The 17,310-nt window shown below is 37.5% G+C and overlaps 1 protein-coding gene across 1 annotated transcript in view; it reads right to left on the reverse strand.

Annotated features, from left to right (window-relative positions):
- Positions 1 to 17,310, reverse strand: part of COL4A3BP (collagen type IV alpha 3 binding protein) — a 127,594-nt gene that overhangs the window by 79,222 nt on the left and 31,062 nt on the right. Inside the window, 1 exon segment of the mRNA XM_021084454.1 lies at positions 4,961 to 5,077. Coding sequence (XP_020940113.1) covers positions 4,961 to 5,077 — 117 coding nt within the window.

Genomic DNA, 17,310 nt, shown 5'->3' on the forward strand with positions numbered 1-17,310 from the left:
AGAAAAGAAGGAAACCTTCAATTTCTCCAACTAAAAACCTATCAGAGAGGCCCTAACCAAGGCCCGATACCAAGAAAAGGCAATGCGGGCCCATCTGATTTTATCAGAAGAGAAAAAGACAGGTCTACTGTTCCAAGTGTCCTGTCCAGCCATCATAAGAACAAGTGGTGCCGTGGAAGTAACTCTGAACTGAACTAAGTTAGAATGATGGGAATCTTGAAGTACAATATTCATGATTTATTGTAACTTTGCTATTGTGCTTGCTTGTTTGTTTTTTGAGGTTTTGGGGTGAGGGGGTATATACTGCATACTATCATCTTTTCTCCTTTAAGTAATTTACCAAGGTTGCACAACTATTATGTTAACTATACCAGGATTCAATCCCATACGTGTCAAACCACAGTATCCAGTGCTTGAACTCTGACCAATACAATATAACTTTGTCTTGGCAATCCATGGCAAAAAGATGAGTCCATGTTTATCTTGTATATATACGGTAACAGAACTCAGACAATACACTCTGACACACAGGAGGTGAGCTTAAGGTAATTGTTTTCAAACATTCTGCCAATGATAATTCATAGAAAGCATAGTGAATAGAAAATTGAATCCTAAGAATTCATTAACCAACAAGTTGTATATAGTCTCAGGCAAGTTACCTAAGTTTAAACCTCAATTTCCTTTTCTGTAAAACAATATTTTTCCCACCTCTCAGGTTAGTAGACAGAAAATAAAGCACATGAAGTAATAATAATGTGTACCTGGTGAACCTTAACAAACAGTAGCTCCTATCATCATCATGCCTTAGCAATTTGGTTTTTTGCTTTTTTTTGAGGGGTCTAATCGGAGCTGTAGCCACCAGCCTACACCACAGCCACAGCTATGCCAAATCCGAGCCATGTCTGCGACCTACACCACAGCTCACGGCAATGTCGGATCCTTAACCCACTGAGCCAGTCCAGGGATTGAACCCGCAACCTCATGGTTCCTAGTCGGATTCGTTAACCACTGAGCCACGACAGGAACTCCAGCAATTTGGTTTTAATTTTGAATATCGATACAAGAATGCTTGTTTAAATAGTAAAATCTCTCAATTCAGCTTCCACATTCAATATTTAGTGATACTGCAGAATGAATCAGTAAACACCTCCTCACTACCTCCCTGTTCCTCGTCTACAGGGATAAAACTAAAAGAAAACCTTGCTGGTTATGCTGGGTTATTAGAGCACTTGAATTTTCTCCCTCCTATGTTAGTTTAATAACCTAAACAATTTATTTTTAGAATTCACATCCGAATTAAATTTTCACTGATATGTTGTTTAGTTGGCACATACATTTTATATTAAAATTAAATAATAATCATTTTTCTTCCCTTGTCTGTGAATAAACTATAGTTAGAAATCAGAAAGGAAAGTTTATACAATGTATCTGGAGCCTTGCTGTTGAATCTATTTTCTAAGAACTTAAATTCACCAAAAATCTGTTATTCAGCTTAAGTCATAATGCTCTGAAGAAGACTCAAAGATTATATCTATCCATTACTCAAAGGTACAACAAAATCAATGATATGGAAGAAATATACACTTTTTGCGTCCTTGATCCAAGGAGAAAAAACAAAAGGAGGACTTACAAAGATTCCTGAATCAGCTTTACTAAAAACAAGCAAAATAAAAAAATGCTTAATTAAAAGAAAAAAAACAAGCCTTGGAATTTAAATCAACTGATTAAATAAGCATTTAAAGGTCATCTCAGTGAAAAACACAGAAATTAGTTCTTTTAAACTGTCTTTAAATATTGTCTTTAATCATTAGTAAGAGGGCTGGCCCTGATAAACTACACAAAATAGGCCATGCTTCTTAATACACATTTAGCAATTCTTATAACATAGAACTCTTCATCCAGAAAAAAACATGGTATAATTTTAGTCAATTTACTTGTGACTCCAAAATGTCTTCTTTTTCTACTATGTCATAAATGGGAAATATATATCAGCCACCTTGGTAAGTAACTTCACAAATATTACTTCAAGTATTCCTTACACTAAAAGGTGAACTGTCATGCAAGGTCACATATATACTGTACATGGGAGAAGTTGCAGTGTCTACATCCAGGTCAGGCTCCAAAGCATTGAGATTTTGGAATTCTAGCTCATCTGTCTTTAAAAAATTATTACTATTAAAATTTATAATTGATTTAAAATATTGTATTAATTTCAGGTGTATAGGTTCAGATTCTTTTCCCTTATACGTTATTACAAGACACTGAATTCCTTGTTCTATACAGTAAGTCCTTGTTGTTTATTTTACATGTAGTACTGTGTATCTGTTAATTCCATAAATTTATTCCTCCTCCTCCTCCCCTTTCCACTGTGGTAACCATAAGTTGTTTTCTATGTTTGTGAATCTGTTTCTGTTGTGTAAATAAGCTGATTTGTATTATTTATTTTTTTAGACTCCACATATAGTGATATAGTATCTGTCTTGCTCTGCCTGACATTTCATTTAGTATGATGATCTCTAGGTCCATCCACATTGCTGAAAATAGCAATATTTTATTCTTTTTTATGACTGAGTAGTATTCCACTGTATACATACATCTTTTTTTTTTTTTTTTTTTTTTGCAGGTTCCCAGGCTAGGGGATTCAGAGCAGTAGCCACTGGTCTACACCACAAACACAGCAATGCAGGATCCGAGCTGCGTCTGTGACCTACACCACAGTTCATGGCAACACCAGATCCTTAACCCACTGAGCAAGGCCAGGGATCAAACCTGCAACCTCGTAGTTCCTAGTGAGAGTCATTTCTGCTGCACCACAATGGGAACTCCCACCTCATATTCTTTAGCTATTCATCTGTTGATGGACATTTAGGTTGCTTCCATGTCCTGGCTATTGACTCATCTCTCTCTCTCTCTCTTTAATGGCCACACCCAAGGCATGTGAAATTCCAGGGCCAGGGATTCAATCCAAATCACAGCTGTGACCTATGCCCAGATGTGGCAACGCTGGATTCTTTAACCCACTGGGCCAGGTCAGGGATCAAACCCATGCCTCTGCAATGACCTGATATGCTGCAGTCAGGTTCCTAACCCACCATGCCACAGTGAGAACTCTCCATCTCTCTTTTAAATAGTAGAAAACTGACTCCCATTTTAAACTCTTTTCTGAGTAATAATATCAAGATAACGAAGATTCACAAAACGTTTTAAAGCAACATAATTCTAAAGTTAAAACAGGGAGAGGAGTTCCCATCATGGCTCAGTGGTTAACAAACCAGAGGGTTTGATCCCTGGTCCCACTCAGTGGGTTAAGGATCTGGCATTGCCGTGAGCTGTGGTGTAGGTTGCAGACATGGCTCAGATCCCATGTTGCTGTGGTTCTGGCGTAGGCCGGCAGCTACAGCTCCAATTCAACCCCTAGCCTGGGAACCTCCATATGCTGCTGGTGCGGCCCTAAAAGACAAAAAAACAAAAACAAAACAAAACAAAAAAAATAACAGGGAGAAAAAGCATCAGAGCCAGATTTCTTTAGGCTGGGAAAAATTCATAATCAAGAAATAAAAGTTGGAGTTCCCCTCAGGGCGCAGCAGAAACAAATCCAACTAGGAACCATGAGGTTACAGGTTCAATCCCTGGCCTCAATTAGTGGGTTGAGGATTTGGTGTTGCTGTGAGCTGTGGTGTCGGTCACAGATGTGACTCGGATCTCACGTTGCTGTGGCTGTGGTGTAGGCCGGAAGCTACAGCTCTGAATAGACCCCTAGCCTGGGAATCTCCGTATATCAAAAGTGTGGCCCTAAAAAGCACCAAAAAAAAAAAAAAAAGAAAGAAAGAAAGAAAGACAAAGAAAAGAAAGAAAAGTTAATGCATGATCAATAGAATGTGCCTGTAGTATTCCAGGCCAGGCTGGTTTTTCTTGCTGGGTGTGTGTGTGTACATGAGTGTGCACACACATATGAGTATTTATTTATTTATTTATTTAGTCTTTTTAGGGCCACACCCACAGCATATGGAAGTTCCCAGGCTAGGGGTCTCATCGGAGCTATAGCTGCTGACCTATGCCACAGTCATAGCAACGTCAGATCTGAGCTGCAACTGTGACCTACACCACAGCTCATGGCAATGCCGGATCCTTAACCCACCGAGCAAGGCCGGGGATAGAACCTGCAACCTCATTGTTCCTAGTCGGATTTGTTTCCGCTGCACCACGACGGGAACGCCAACCATGCATTTATATGTTTTATGCCTATTAAATAACCAAAACAGGTATTTCAACTATAACTCTGTGAAACCCAAATGAACAAGTACAGACAAGTAAGTATATGAACAAGTTCAAAGATTTCTTAAGTCACAATTAGGAATGGCATGGTGATTTTCTAACTTTACATATTCCTTGTTTTATCATGATATACTGAACTAGCTACTAATACAGATGTATTAATATCATATATTTCTTTAGCCTACTTACCAATTATTCATAACAGAAGTAAAAAACTAGCTTTAAATTATAAGAATATAGCTTATACTTTTATATAAGAAAGACTTCCTAAAAGTTTATTACTGAAAAGCTTCATATTTACAAAAATTTAAGTTTACAAATGTTTATACTAAACATTAGGGTTTTACAATCCAATGTTATTTCAAGAATCCTTTTATCCAGATCATATAAAAGGCATTTATTATGAAGCAAATCCTAAATATAAAAACCAAGATTTGTTTTATATAAAAAGGCAGTTTGTTTTAACCAACAATTTAAAATATTTACCACAGCAAATTCCCTTAGTGCTACTCAAATGTTAGAAATAAAATTATTTCGAAAATTTACATCCGTATTGCTTTGATCTTTACCATCCAAATTATGTTCAGCTTTTCAGTAACACACATACATTTCAATATTATTTTAAAGGAGTTACCACCAATCTTTTGCCTAGTCCTCTATGGACCGGTAAACACTGGAGACCTACCTTGTGCTGTTCAATGGCATCTATCCACTGCTGTCTGTGATCTGGATCCTGAGCACGAAGATACCAAACGCTATCATTTACACTAATATCAAATCGACATTCATCAAAATCATGAGGCTATGGACAAAAAAGGAGAAAATGAAAAGCAAAGTTAATTATATTCTTAGAAGTGTTATACCCTACAGCAAAAACATTTATCTTCAAACGCTTTAAGTTTTTACTAGTGGGAATAGCACCAAAAGTACAATTAAAAAAGACCAAAATACATTTTAGGAAAGACTTTTACTACTTTTTCAAATTATTCAATAGTTTTATTTCATTAAATTTGATAAACAAGATATTTTTATATTCTATCACAAAATAACATCTCAAATTAACTTCTAGACTTTTACATAGCTTTGATTATAACAGCTGGGAGAGCTTCCAATGAGAAGCAAAAATAAAATGAACATTACATCAGATCTATGTTAGATGGCTAAAGGAAATTTCTTGCATCAAAATGTAAACAAGCAGTGACAATGTCAACTATTTGGTTCAGTGCTTCACATTCTTCATAAGAATATATAAAATGAGGGAGTTCCCATTATGGCTTAATGGAAACGAATCTGACTAGTATCTGTGAGGATGCAGGTTTGATCCCTGGCCTCACTTGGTGGGTGAAGGATCCAGCATTGCTGTGAGCTATGATCACAGCATGGCCCTGAGCTGTAGTTTGCAGAAACAGCTTGGATCCCACGTTGCTCTGGCTGTAGTGCAGGCCAATAGCTGCAGCCCTGATTTGATCCCTAGCCTGGGAACTTCCAAATGCTGCAGGTGAGGCCCTAAAAAGAAAGAAAAAAAAAGAATATATAAAACAAACATTTTATATGCTTGATCCCCCCCCATAAATGAATTAAAATATGACAGGATCACACCACAAATGCTACCTCTTCTTCCACTGGATTAAGTACAGTCGATTTCCTCTCCTGTAAACAATTTCAGCCTTAAGGGAGAAAGAGTCTTCTCTGGTCAATGTAATAATACACTTATTTGCCTAACACAAACTACATATTGTACTTCCAGAGCTTACTGTTTATTCTCTCCCTTTTAACAGTATCAATCTGTTATCTCATCAGTTTATTTAACAAAAACAATATAAGACAATTCCACAATGTTCTTTAGCTTATGAAACAACTTCTTTTTTAAGACTGAGATAACAAATCAAGGTTTTAACTGGCTAAAGGATACAAATTAAACTTTTTCTGAATCACTATGTGCTGGGCATAACAGTCAGGATTATGGTGGGAGGTAGGGCGTGCTCCAGAGAAGAAAAGGAAAAAAACAAGACAATGCATACCCTGCTTCAGTAATTATGAATACAGAAAAACACAAAAGATAATTAACACTCAAAAATGTGACTATAAATTTTACTGAAAGCCAAATACTCAGAAATCTTAAGAATGGAGTCCAGTTATTGAGAAAAGCTTCTTGGAGGAAAGGAAGCATATATACTATCTGAAGAACTAAATAAATAATTTAACTGATCAATCAACTGTTCTAAATAGCCCAGAAGTTTTTTAAACTTTTACTTCATAATCATTATCATATTTCTAGCAACTACTCCTGAAAATGTTTTACATTTTGTACTATGTTCAACATTCTCATTACAGCTTCAGAAAATAAAAAGAAATAATACATATATAGTCATCCCTTGGTTTTTGCAGGAGATTGTTTTGAGGACTCGCCTTGGATACCAAAATTTCAGATGCCTAAATCCTTCGTATAAAATAGCTCAGTACAGTTAGCTCTCCTTTTCTGTGGATGCTGAGCCAGCAGATGCGGAAGGCCAACTGTAGCTCAAAATACACTAGTTTCTCCAGAAAACACTTCTTTCAACTCTTCTGTCTTCAAAACTTCCTCACAATCTTCCAGAGTCCAAAGGTACATTGAAAATATTCCTAAAAAGAAGAACTTGCCATTAAGTTTCCTCTGGGTGTGACTTGATAAAACTTGCCATTAAGTTTCCTCTGGGTGTGACTTGATAAAAACTTGAAATTAACACAAGTAAACTGTGGCAAATTATTAAATCTGTCAAGTATATAAAATATGATTTCTTCTACCTATGTTTCAAAGTTTGGATACGTGGAAAACTTTAAGCTTTTAATACATAAAAAAGTTATACATATGAATGGAATAAAATAACAGTCTACAAAGCTAAAGTATTTGAAAACTTCATTTAAATGTCAGACATTTATATGAGATACAACATCTCAATCAATACCTACTCAGAGATGGAGTTGACAGAAAGTTGTACACAAAGTAGCCATTTCTACCATCAACAATCTGAGGGATAGATGGCATAAAGGGGAGATGTACCAACTTTCAAGTAGAGTCTGTGAATAACACAGAAGCCTTGAATCCCTAAAAACTGAAACGTTTTGGCAGCTAGGTCTACAAGGCAAAGGAAATGTATATTTGTTAAAGAGGTCCTGTTGAACAGAACAAAGCTCACATCATGTTCACACATAACCCCTTTAAACACATACTACAATAGTTTCCTTTTATCCAAGAAGTATATGGTCCAAGACCTCCAGGGGATGCCTGAAACTACTGATAGTACCAACCCCTATTTGTACAGCTGACCCAACACAGGGATTAGAGGTATGGACCCTGTGCACAGTAAAAAGCCCAAGAATCTGTTTTTTTTTTTTTTGCTTTTTAGGGCCGCATCCAAAGCATGTGGAAATTTCCAGGCTAGGGGTTGAATTGGAGCTACAGCTGCCGGCCTACACCACAGCCACAGCACACCAGACCTGAGCTGTGTCTATCTACCACCTAGACCACAACTTACAGCAATGCCAGATCCTTAACCCACCAAGCGAGGCCAGGGATCAAACCTGCAACCTCATGGTTCCTAGTTGGATTTGTTTGCGCTGCGCCACAACGGGAACTCCCCAAGTATCTTATAGTCAATCCTCTGTATCCGGGTTCCCCATCCATGTATCCCACCACTCTTGGATTGGATAGTACTGTAGGTACTATTTACTACTAAAAAAATTCTGAGTACATGTGGACCTGTGCAGTTCAAACACATGCTGTTCACGGGTCAACTGTACCAAGAATTTTCCTATGCAAGTATTAATGAGTGGGTAGGGTACATAGCATGGATATACTGGACAAAGCAGCCCATACAAGATTTCATTATGTACTCAAAAAACAACATGCAATTAAAATTTATAAAGTTTATTTCTGGAATTTTCCATGAAATACTTTCTGACCTTGAAGGTAACTAAAACTGTGGAAATCAAAACTGTGTTACTATAAGGGGGGACTACTGCAGATAGAGTGTGTCATTCAAACACAACTGATCCTGTGTTTATTTAGAATTTCACTGTGGATATAGTTTTGTTGGTTATGAATTACTCTTAAAAATATACATTAAAATACTATTTGTCTTGATCACTGAGTTTGTGGTGTACTCTTAAATTTTATGACTAAGGTTAGTTCGTCATCAGTCTCATGCTAGTCTGAGCCCTAAGAGATGATTTTTAGAGGGAAACAAATAAGGGATAAGAGCCAAAATTAGATGAAAAATTACAAGAGGTGGTAGGTATAAAAGAAAACATGACCTATCTTCAGGAAAAAAAATTTTTAAACGCTAAAAAGACATGAGGCAGCAGGCAATGAAAAGTAAACTTACATAGCTAAGGAAAAAGAAATGAGCTGAAACTATACCAGGAGAAGCAATAAAAAGCAAACAAGGCTAAAAGGGGCACGCTGAACAATCTTAAAGAAATATAATAATGAATGGACAAAGTGGGGTCAAGCAAATGCTTTAACTGGCATTTTGAAAAAGGAAAATGTAACAGAAAGTTCAAAGATACTATCTTTTCTTTAAATAAAATATTGAAGTTACATACAGATCAGAAAGACGTACTATGCCCAGGAAAAGCGGTCTCCAAAAACAAACAAACAATCCAAAGACTTATTCCATGAAATTAAAGAAAAAAGGAAATGTTACAGAAAAACGTTTTTCAAGCTTTTTGCATTATTACCTCCCACCTTGAAAAAAATAAATTCTCCTTAGTAAGAGAAATAGTAAGAATTAAGATTTTGTCCAGCAGATTTTTCTTAAAGAGCCATGTTAGATATTCGAATACCTAAGATTATTTTACTTTCCCAAGAACCAAGTATTGCCCCCCACTGAAAATGAAAATGCATGCTTTGGAAGAAAGTCAACTACGAAAGGAAAATGTAGGTGGGCCTCATCCTTCACCATGTCAACATTCTTTGTTAAGGACAAAAAAATGTATCGAAAGGTGTAGTGGCATTTATATCCACTTTTTGGTCTGTCTTAGTTCTTAGTAAGGGTTGCTATAACAAAAATACCACAGACTGGGTAGCCTGAACAACAGAAATTTCACACAGCTCTGGAGGCTGAAAGACCAAGATCAGGATGTGAGCATGGGAGGGGGCTCTTCAGGGTTTGCAGACAGCTGCTTCTAAGTGTGTCCTCACATGGAGGAGACAGCTCTCCGGTCTCTAATGCCCTCATAAGGGCACCATGAGGGGCTCCATTCTCATAATATAATTTAAACCAAATTACCATTCAAAGGCTCTACCTCCAAATTACCATCACAGTGAGAATTAAGGCTTTAACATAATCCACAGCATTCATTACCTATCAAAATAACCTTATAGGAACAAAAGAGGCATAAATTCACACAAAAAAAGAAGAAAAAAGTTGCCAAAAAAATTTAAAGTTGGAATGTGATAAGTGACTTATTAGCAGGCCTGACAATGCTGAAAAGTAAACATATACAAGGGAAAAGTAGACAGAAGAAGCCAACTTGTATTGAAGGCATCAGGTAGCCCCCTAAAGGTAAAGGTACAGGTAGAAGCATTATTAAAAGGTACAACTAGATCCCCTGGAACCCGACTTGTCCATCCCACTGTACAGTAACATTAGAGGTTCTACCTCTCAGAGAAATGGTAGAGAGAGGTGTAGGAAGAAGGAGGGAGATGGGGGGGGGGAAGCAGGTAAAGAAAAGTGCTCATATTAATTTGACTCCCAGAAGGCTTGGACCCATACTTGCTCCTTCTATCTCCTTCTACCTGCAAGGAAGTTTCTTCTATAGGAAAACTAAGTAATCCAAGAGAAAAGGCACATTCAGGCTCTTACTCAGTATGAAAGGTGTAAACCATGAAGATGAAAAATTACCTTTCAGAACTGGAAGATATGCTTCCCACTAAATGAGGGGGTACCAAGTAAGAGGCAACTGAGATCCAGGAAAAGTAGCAAAGGAACTTCCCAGGAAGACAATAAGGGAAATGGCAGGGGAAGAGTTATGCAGAAGACTGAAAGTCTAGATTGGAACAGTATGACAGGATGCTTTAGAAGGGATTTCACTAGTGGGGGAAAACAGAATGAAAAGATAATGTAAAAAGTTAAACTCAGTGGACAGGATGTAGGAAAACTCAGCTAGAAATTTTTAAAAAGCCACCCAATTTTTAATAAACTTGCACTGAGATATAATTAATGCACTATTAACTTTATCCATTTAAATCGTACAATTCCATGGCTTTTCACTTGTATATAACCTACTAAATCAATGTCACTCAAGATGAAAATGTTTTCATTTTCATAACACCTAAAGGACTACTCATGCTTGTCTGCAAGAACTTCTCTTCCTTTATCACCATCTACCAGAAACCAAGGCTCTGCTTTTTTCACTGTACACTGGTTTTCTTTATAAATAAATTTATATAAATGGAATTAGACAGTATATACTGTTTTTACTCAGTATAACAATTTTGAGGTTCATCTATGTGCCTTTTCAATAATTAATTTTTTTGTTGCTTAGTAGAGTTTAATTATGTGGGCCAGGTTCAATCCCTGGTCTGGGATCCCACAATAAGCCACAGCACAAGCAGCCAAAAAAAAGTTTGTTTAAAATTGGGGTTATTTCTTTGAACGTATCAAAGAATATACTGGTGAAATTATGCGGGCATGTTTTCTTAGTAGGAGGAATCAACAAATTCAGTTTTTTTAAGACAGTGGTTTATTCACATTTTTTGTACCTTTATCATCTTTTCTTTTCTTGCTGTTCTGCAGGGTCAGATCCAAATCAGTGTTCCCAGGCCAGGGATCAGATCCAAATCAGTTTTTGCAGCAATGCTGTATACTTAACCCACTGCACTGGGCCAGGAATCAAACCTGCATTTCAGCGCTCCATAAACACTATGGATCCTATTGAGTCACAGTGGGAACTCCCATTTTTTGTTATCTTAAATGCATTAGGAGGGAAAAACATAAATCTATATTTATCCATATTTTTTTTTTCCGATGCTCTTCACTAGTTCCTAAAAATCTGAGTTTGCCTCTGGTATATCTCCCTTCAGCATGAAAACTTCCTTTAGCAATTCTTATAATGCAGGTCTGCCCACAACAAGTTCTCTTAGTTTTCCTTTATCTAAGAAACATCTTTATTTCATTTCATTTTTAAGGGATACTTTCATTGAATACACAATTCTGAACTGAAAGTGTTTCTTATTCACTACATTATGTCTTTGAGCCTCTAAGGTTTCTAATGGGAAGTGTATGGTAATTTGAATCATTCTCCACCAATGTGTTATTTCTCTCTGGATACTTGGAAAATTTTTCACCTTTAGTTTTTACAATTTGACTATGGTTATGACTATCTATTTGGTGTTTGTTAAGCTTCTTGAATCTGTAAATTTCTATTTTTTACCAAATTTGGTTAACTTTTTTACTATAAGTTCTTCAAATATTTTTTTACTCTCCCTTCTCTTGAGACTTGCAGAACCCATTTAATTGGAAATTGCCCTGGAGATCCCTGAGGTTCTGTTCATTTAAAACAAACACAAAAATCTAAAAAAACTACTACTAAGAATGACTTCTGATCTAAATTCAAAATCTCAATTTTCTGTCTTCTTCATCTGCTATGAATCTTATGCAGAGAACATTTATTTCAAATGTCATTCTTTTCAGTTCTAAAAGTCCCACTGGTTCTTTCCTTTGTCGCTAGCAAAACTGCTATCTTTCCATTCACTATAAGCATATTTTCTTTTACTTCAAATAAGTATACAAGCTACTTTAAAATCTTTGTCAGATAACTCCAACATCTGGCTCATCTTGAACTCTGCATTTGTTCATGTCTTTTCCCTTGAGAATGTGCTGCAATTTCCTGGTTCATTGTATGTTGAATAATTTTGGGTTGATCTTACATACAGTGAACGTTAGGTTGTGAACTCTGGATTATATTACTCTGAAAAATAGTTTTTGTTTTAGCAGGCAATTTTTTGCTTAGACTCAAATGGACAATTCTGTCATGTGTTTAATGGGCAGCATCTAGGATCTCAGTTCATAAAGTTTTCAATCCAGCTTGCACACACACTGCTGAGGGTCAGGTTCAAATTTGGGTAGTGTTATACTCTAGTTTTTTTTTTTTTTTTTTCCAGATTCATTAACTGGGCCCTTCTGGTTCCTACAGCTAAAAAGAGTCTTTTTTTTTTTTTAGGGCCGCATGCGGTGGCATATGGAAGGCCCCAGGCTGTGGGGAATGGGGGAGGGTGGATCAGAGCTACAGCTGCCAGCCTATACCACAGCCATCGCAATGCCAGATCCAAGCTGTGTCTTTGAGGTACACCACAACTCACGGCAACTCTGGATCCTTAGCCCATTGAACAAAACCAGGGATCGAACCTGCATCCTCATGGACACTAGTCAGATTCATTTTCCCTGAGCCACAATGGAACTCCAGATGGTGGGTTTTCTTTAAAGGAGTTTTAACTCCCCTAAGTCTCTGCCATGGTGGCGGTGACGCATCACTTCCAGCTGCTTTCCATCTACCTCACACATGTGTGTTCAGAAGTCAGAGACATGGACAGGGTTTACACACACAATTTTGAACTCCCCTTCTCTGGCTTCTCTTTTGAGAGATTCCCTCATTCTTCAGAAGGCTTTCCCAGGTTCCTTTCCCAGGTTCTGCTTGTGAAAGATGCTGGCTGGTTTTTCTGCTGAAGTTTCAGCCACTTAGCACCACCATTACAATGAAGATCTGACCCTTATTCTAGTCATTGCTGAATATCCTGTCCAATATTGATTAAGGTCAAAGATTTCAAGTTACCTAGGCAGAGCATCTCTCTTTTTAACAAATAAACACTAAATGTTAAAAATTCTTTAACAAGGAAATAGTTAAATTCTATTAAATTCGATCAATCAAGTGCTCGAAATTAAAGCAACAGAAACTGCTTCTTGCTCACTGAAGAAGAAAAGGAATTTATCTAGAAGGTATAAGGCAACTCATATTGTTAAGAAATATGAATAAATGAGATCAGAAATGGAAAAGAACCAGAGGGGACCAGGCAAGAAAACCCCAGTTGAGACTACACTGTGGGTAACAGCTATATGGATAGGGCTGCCTCTCTTCAGGAACTTGTGAGCTACTGCTGGCACTGCTGCCATCAAAGACTGGATGCTTCAACTGCCAGCACTATCAGAAGAAAAAACTGTTTCTGCTTCTCCACATGGTCCTGCTCCACAATTGAGGTAGAGCTAAGGGAGACAGGCGGGGTACGGAAAAGGGAGGGTAGTATATAACAGCAGTCTCACTGGCTAGACCCAATTCATATGACCATAACTAAGGGGAGCTGAGGGGGTGGAGGAATACCAGGGTAGTGGGGGACACTGAGGATCAGGCTGTTGCAGATTCATGTGGGAAACCAACTCTAACTCATGAGTCAGAATTCTTCAAAAGCAAAGAGGGGATTTTGGCAGAGCACGCCACTTATTAGCCTACTGTTCTTTTTTAAATCCACCCTTCTATACTCTTTTGTGCTACTCGACAGGAATTTTGCAAACTACATTTCTCCACTGCAAATGACGTTTGTTAAGTTCTCCCAATATGGGAAAGACTGAAAGGCAGGAGGAAGGTAGAAAAACTTGTGTTTTTGTCTACTGTTTCCCATCGGCATCTGCCTGGCAAAGGTCTTAAGCCCTGGCAGTGGCAGTCAGTTTCAGTCTCCTTTTTTTTTTTCTGTCTTTTTAAGGCTGCACCCACAGCATATGGATGTTGCCAGGCTAGGGGTCGAATCAGAGATGCAGTTGCCTGCCTACACCACAGCCACAGAAATGCCAGATCCAAGCCCTATCTGTGACCTACACTACAACTCACGGCAATGCTGGATCCTTAACCCAGTGAGCAAGGCCAAGGATTGAACCTGCTCCTCATGGGATACTAGTTGGGTTCATTACTGCTGAGCCATGACGGGAGTTCCCTCCAATCTCTTTTAGAACTCCCTGAACTAGCCTCATCTAGCTACCTCAGAGGTATCAGTACCAACTATGCAAGAGTCACTTCTTAGATATATGAAGTGCAGCTCCACAGTATTTCTTCTCAAACCTATTGAGACATTACCACCAACTACACTGGCTAAACTTCTCCATGTCTGAGATCCAGATGCACAGGGCACTTTAAGTTTTTAAGACAGCAGGTGAACAGAACCCACTCCAGAAGTCTGAGCCTCAGCTCTTCAGGAATCCTTCCTCTGATTCTGGAAGTACTCACTAGCCAAGCAGTCCTTTCAACTCAGAGGTTTAAGCTCCAGTTCCAGGAGGCTTCTGCCATACCAGTACAAATACCACTGGGCAACACTTTTTCTTCAGAAGTCCACATTACAACTCTGCAGGGTTTCCCCTCTAACTTCTAGATTCCGAAAACCCCAACTTCATCCCTTTGTTGCTCTAGCCCAAGGAGTAGAAGCTGGTCCTTATGGTTACCACCTGTGGATTATTTCAATGTTTTTCTTTTATTCTTTTAGTTCTTCCCTAATGATTTCATATATATATAAAAGGCCGTACCTGCGGCATTTGGAGGTTCCCAGGCTAGGGGTCTATTCAGAGCAGTAGCCCCTGACCTAGACCAACGTGGGATCCAAGCAGAGTCTGCGACCTACACCACAGCTTACAGGAGCACCGGATTCTAAACCCACTGATCAAGGCCAGGGATGGAACCCGCAACCTCATGGTTCCTAGTTGGATTCGTTTCTGCTGCGCCATGACGGGAACTCCCATGATTCCCATTAAACAGTTTCTCCTGAAATACTTAAAAGTAGTTTCTGGTTCCCTGAGTAGATCTCTCACTGATACAATAAGCAGTCCAAAAATGGCAAATGTTCATTTCATAATGGAGTACTACACACCTGTTTAAAAGTAGTGTTTCCAATTCCACATCCATTCCTGATAAAGACTCTTAAGAAAGTAGTTATAAAGGGAACATATCTCAACATAATAAAAACTATTTATGACAAACCCAGAGCCAATATTGCACTTGATAGTGAAAAGCTAAAATCTTCCCGCTCTCACCACTTCTATTCAACACAGTATTGGAAGTCCTAGCCACAGCAATCAGACAAGAAAAAGAAATCAAAAGGATCTATATTAGAAGGGAGGAGGTAAAAGTGTCATTATATGCAGATGATATGATACTATATATAGAAAATCCTAAAGATTCTTCACAAAAACTACTACAACTGATCAATGAATTCAGCAAGGTAGCAGGACACAGGAGTAACATACAGAAATCAGTTTCATTTCTTTACACTAACAATGAAATATCAGAAAGGGAATGTAAATTTAAAAATCCCTTTTAAAATCACATAAACCCCCCCCCCAATACATAGGAATAAACTTCACAAAAGAAGTGAAAGTCTTATATGCTGAGAACTATAAAACAACAACAAAAAATTGAAGATGATTCAAAGAAATGGAAAGATATTCCATGTGCTTGGACTGGAAGAATTAATATTGTTAAAATGATCATACTACCCAAAGCAATCTACAGATTTAATGTGATCCACATCAAATTACTCATGACATTTTTCACAAGTATAAAAAAAAAATCCTAAAATTCATAGAGAACCATAAAAGATCCAGAATTGCTTAAGCAATCCTGAAGAAAAGTAACAAAGCAGAAGGCATACCCCTCCCAGACTTCAGACTATACCACAAAGCTACACCAATCAAAACAGTGTGGTGTTGGCAAAAAAACAAGACATATGGCTCAATGGAACAGCATAGAGAGCCCAGAAATAAACCCACACACACCTATGGTCAATTAATTTTCAATAAAGGAGGCAAGACTATACAATGGGAAAAAGACAGTCTCCTCAGCAAGTGGTGCTGAGAAAGTAGGACAGCTGCAGGCAAATCAATGAAGGTAGAACACACTCTCACACCATACACAAAAATAAACTCAAAATGGCTTAAATGTAAGACATGACACCATAAAACTCCTAGAAAAAAACACTGGCAAAACATTCTCTGACATAAATTATACCAATGCTTCTTCCTAGGTCAGTTTTCCAAGGCAACTGGAAGCAAAAATAAACAAATGGGACCTAATCAAACTTACAACCTTTTGCACAGCAAAGGAAACCATAAACAAAATGAAAATTCGACCTAGAGAAATGGAGAAAAAAACTTGCAAACATGCAACTAACAGGGATTAATCTCTAAGATATACAAACAGCTAATACAGCTCAATATCAAAAAACCAAACAATTCAATTGGAAAAGATGTGAACAAACATTTTTCCAAGAAGACATTCAGATGGCCATCCTTTGAGAATTAGACTCAAAGGCCACCCCTTTAACTGAATTTGCCAGAAAGTTCAAGAAATTCCCCCCAAATTTCAAAAAGATGTCTTCTTTCAGGCACTTATTTCTGTTTTGAGGGCTTCTGACTGCTGATTTTCTTTAACAATCAACTGAAGTCTTCCTGGAATAGCTAATGCACACCTAAATACATAACTCTTCTATCATATGTCAATTTTCTCCTATCAAGGATCCAGGGGATGGTGATATAGTCTCTTGTGATTTTAGGCAAATTACTTAAAACTCTTTTAAGTCTCGATTCTTTATCTATGAAAGCAAGGGTAATAATAACACTTTTCCTTGGTTGTTGAGAGTATTAAATGTCAGGAGGTTTTTTGTATGCTGGAAATGTGGAATGCCTTTGAACAATGTGGCACAGTAAACACACTCAAATGTTATTAAGCAATATATATTTTTTTCAAACTGTTGTTTAGTAACTTCTCAATGGAAAAATAAAATCGATTAATGGACTAGAATAATAGTTTTTTCTTACACTAATATAGCTTTGAAACAGCATAACCTTCTCTAAAACCTCTAAAGCAACTTACAGGGATTGCTTAACTATATAACACTAGACATAAACATAGGAGGAAAAAAGAAATATATTTTAGATAATCTGGCAGTAAAAAGCATTTTATGATGTACGTATATTAAACGCTAAGTTAAAATGGTAGCATTCTTGATTCCAATTTTAA

Source organism: Sus scrofa, chromosome 2, assembly GCF_000003025.6.
Source record: "Sus scrofa isolate TJ Tabasco breed Duroc chromosome 2, Sscrofa11.1, whole genome shotgun sequence".
Classification (NCBI taxonomy): Eukaryota; Metazoa; Chordata; class Mammalia; order Artiodactyla; family Suidae; genus Sus; species Sus scrofa.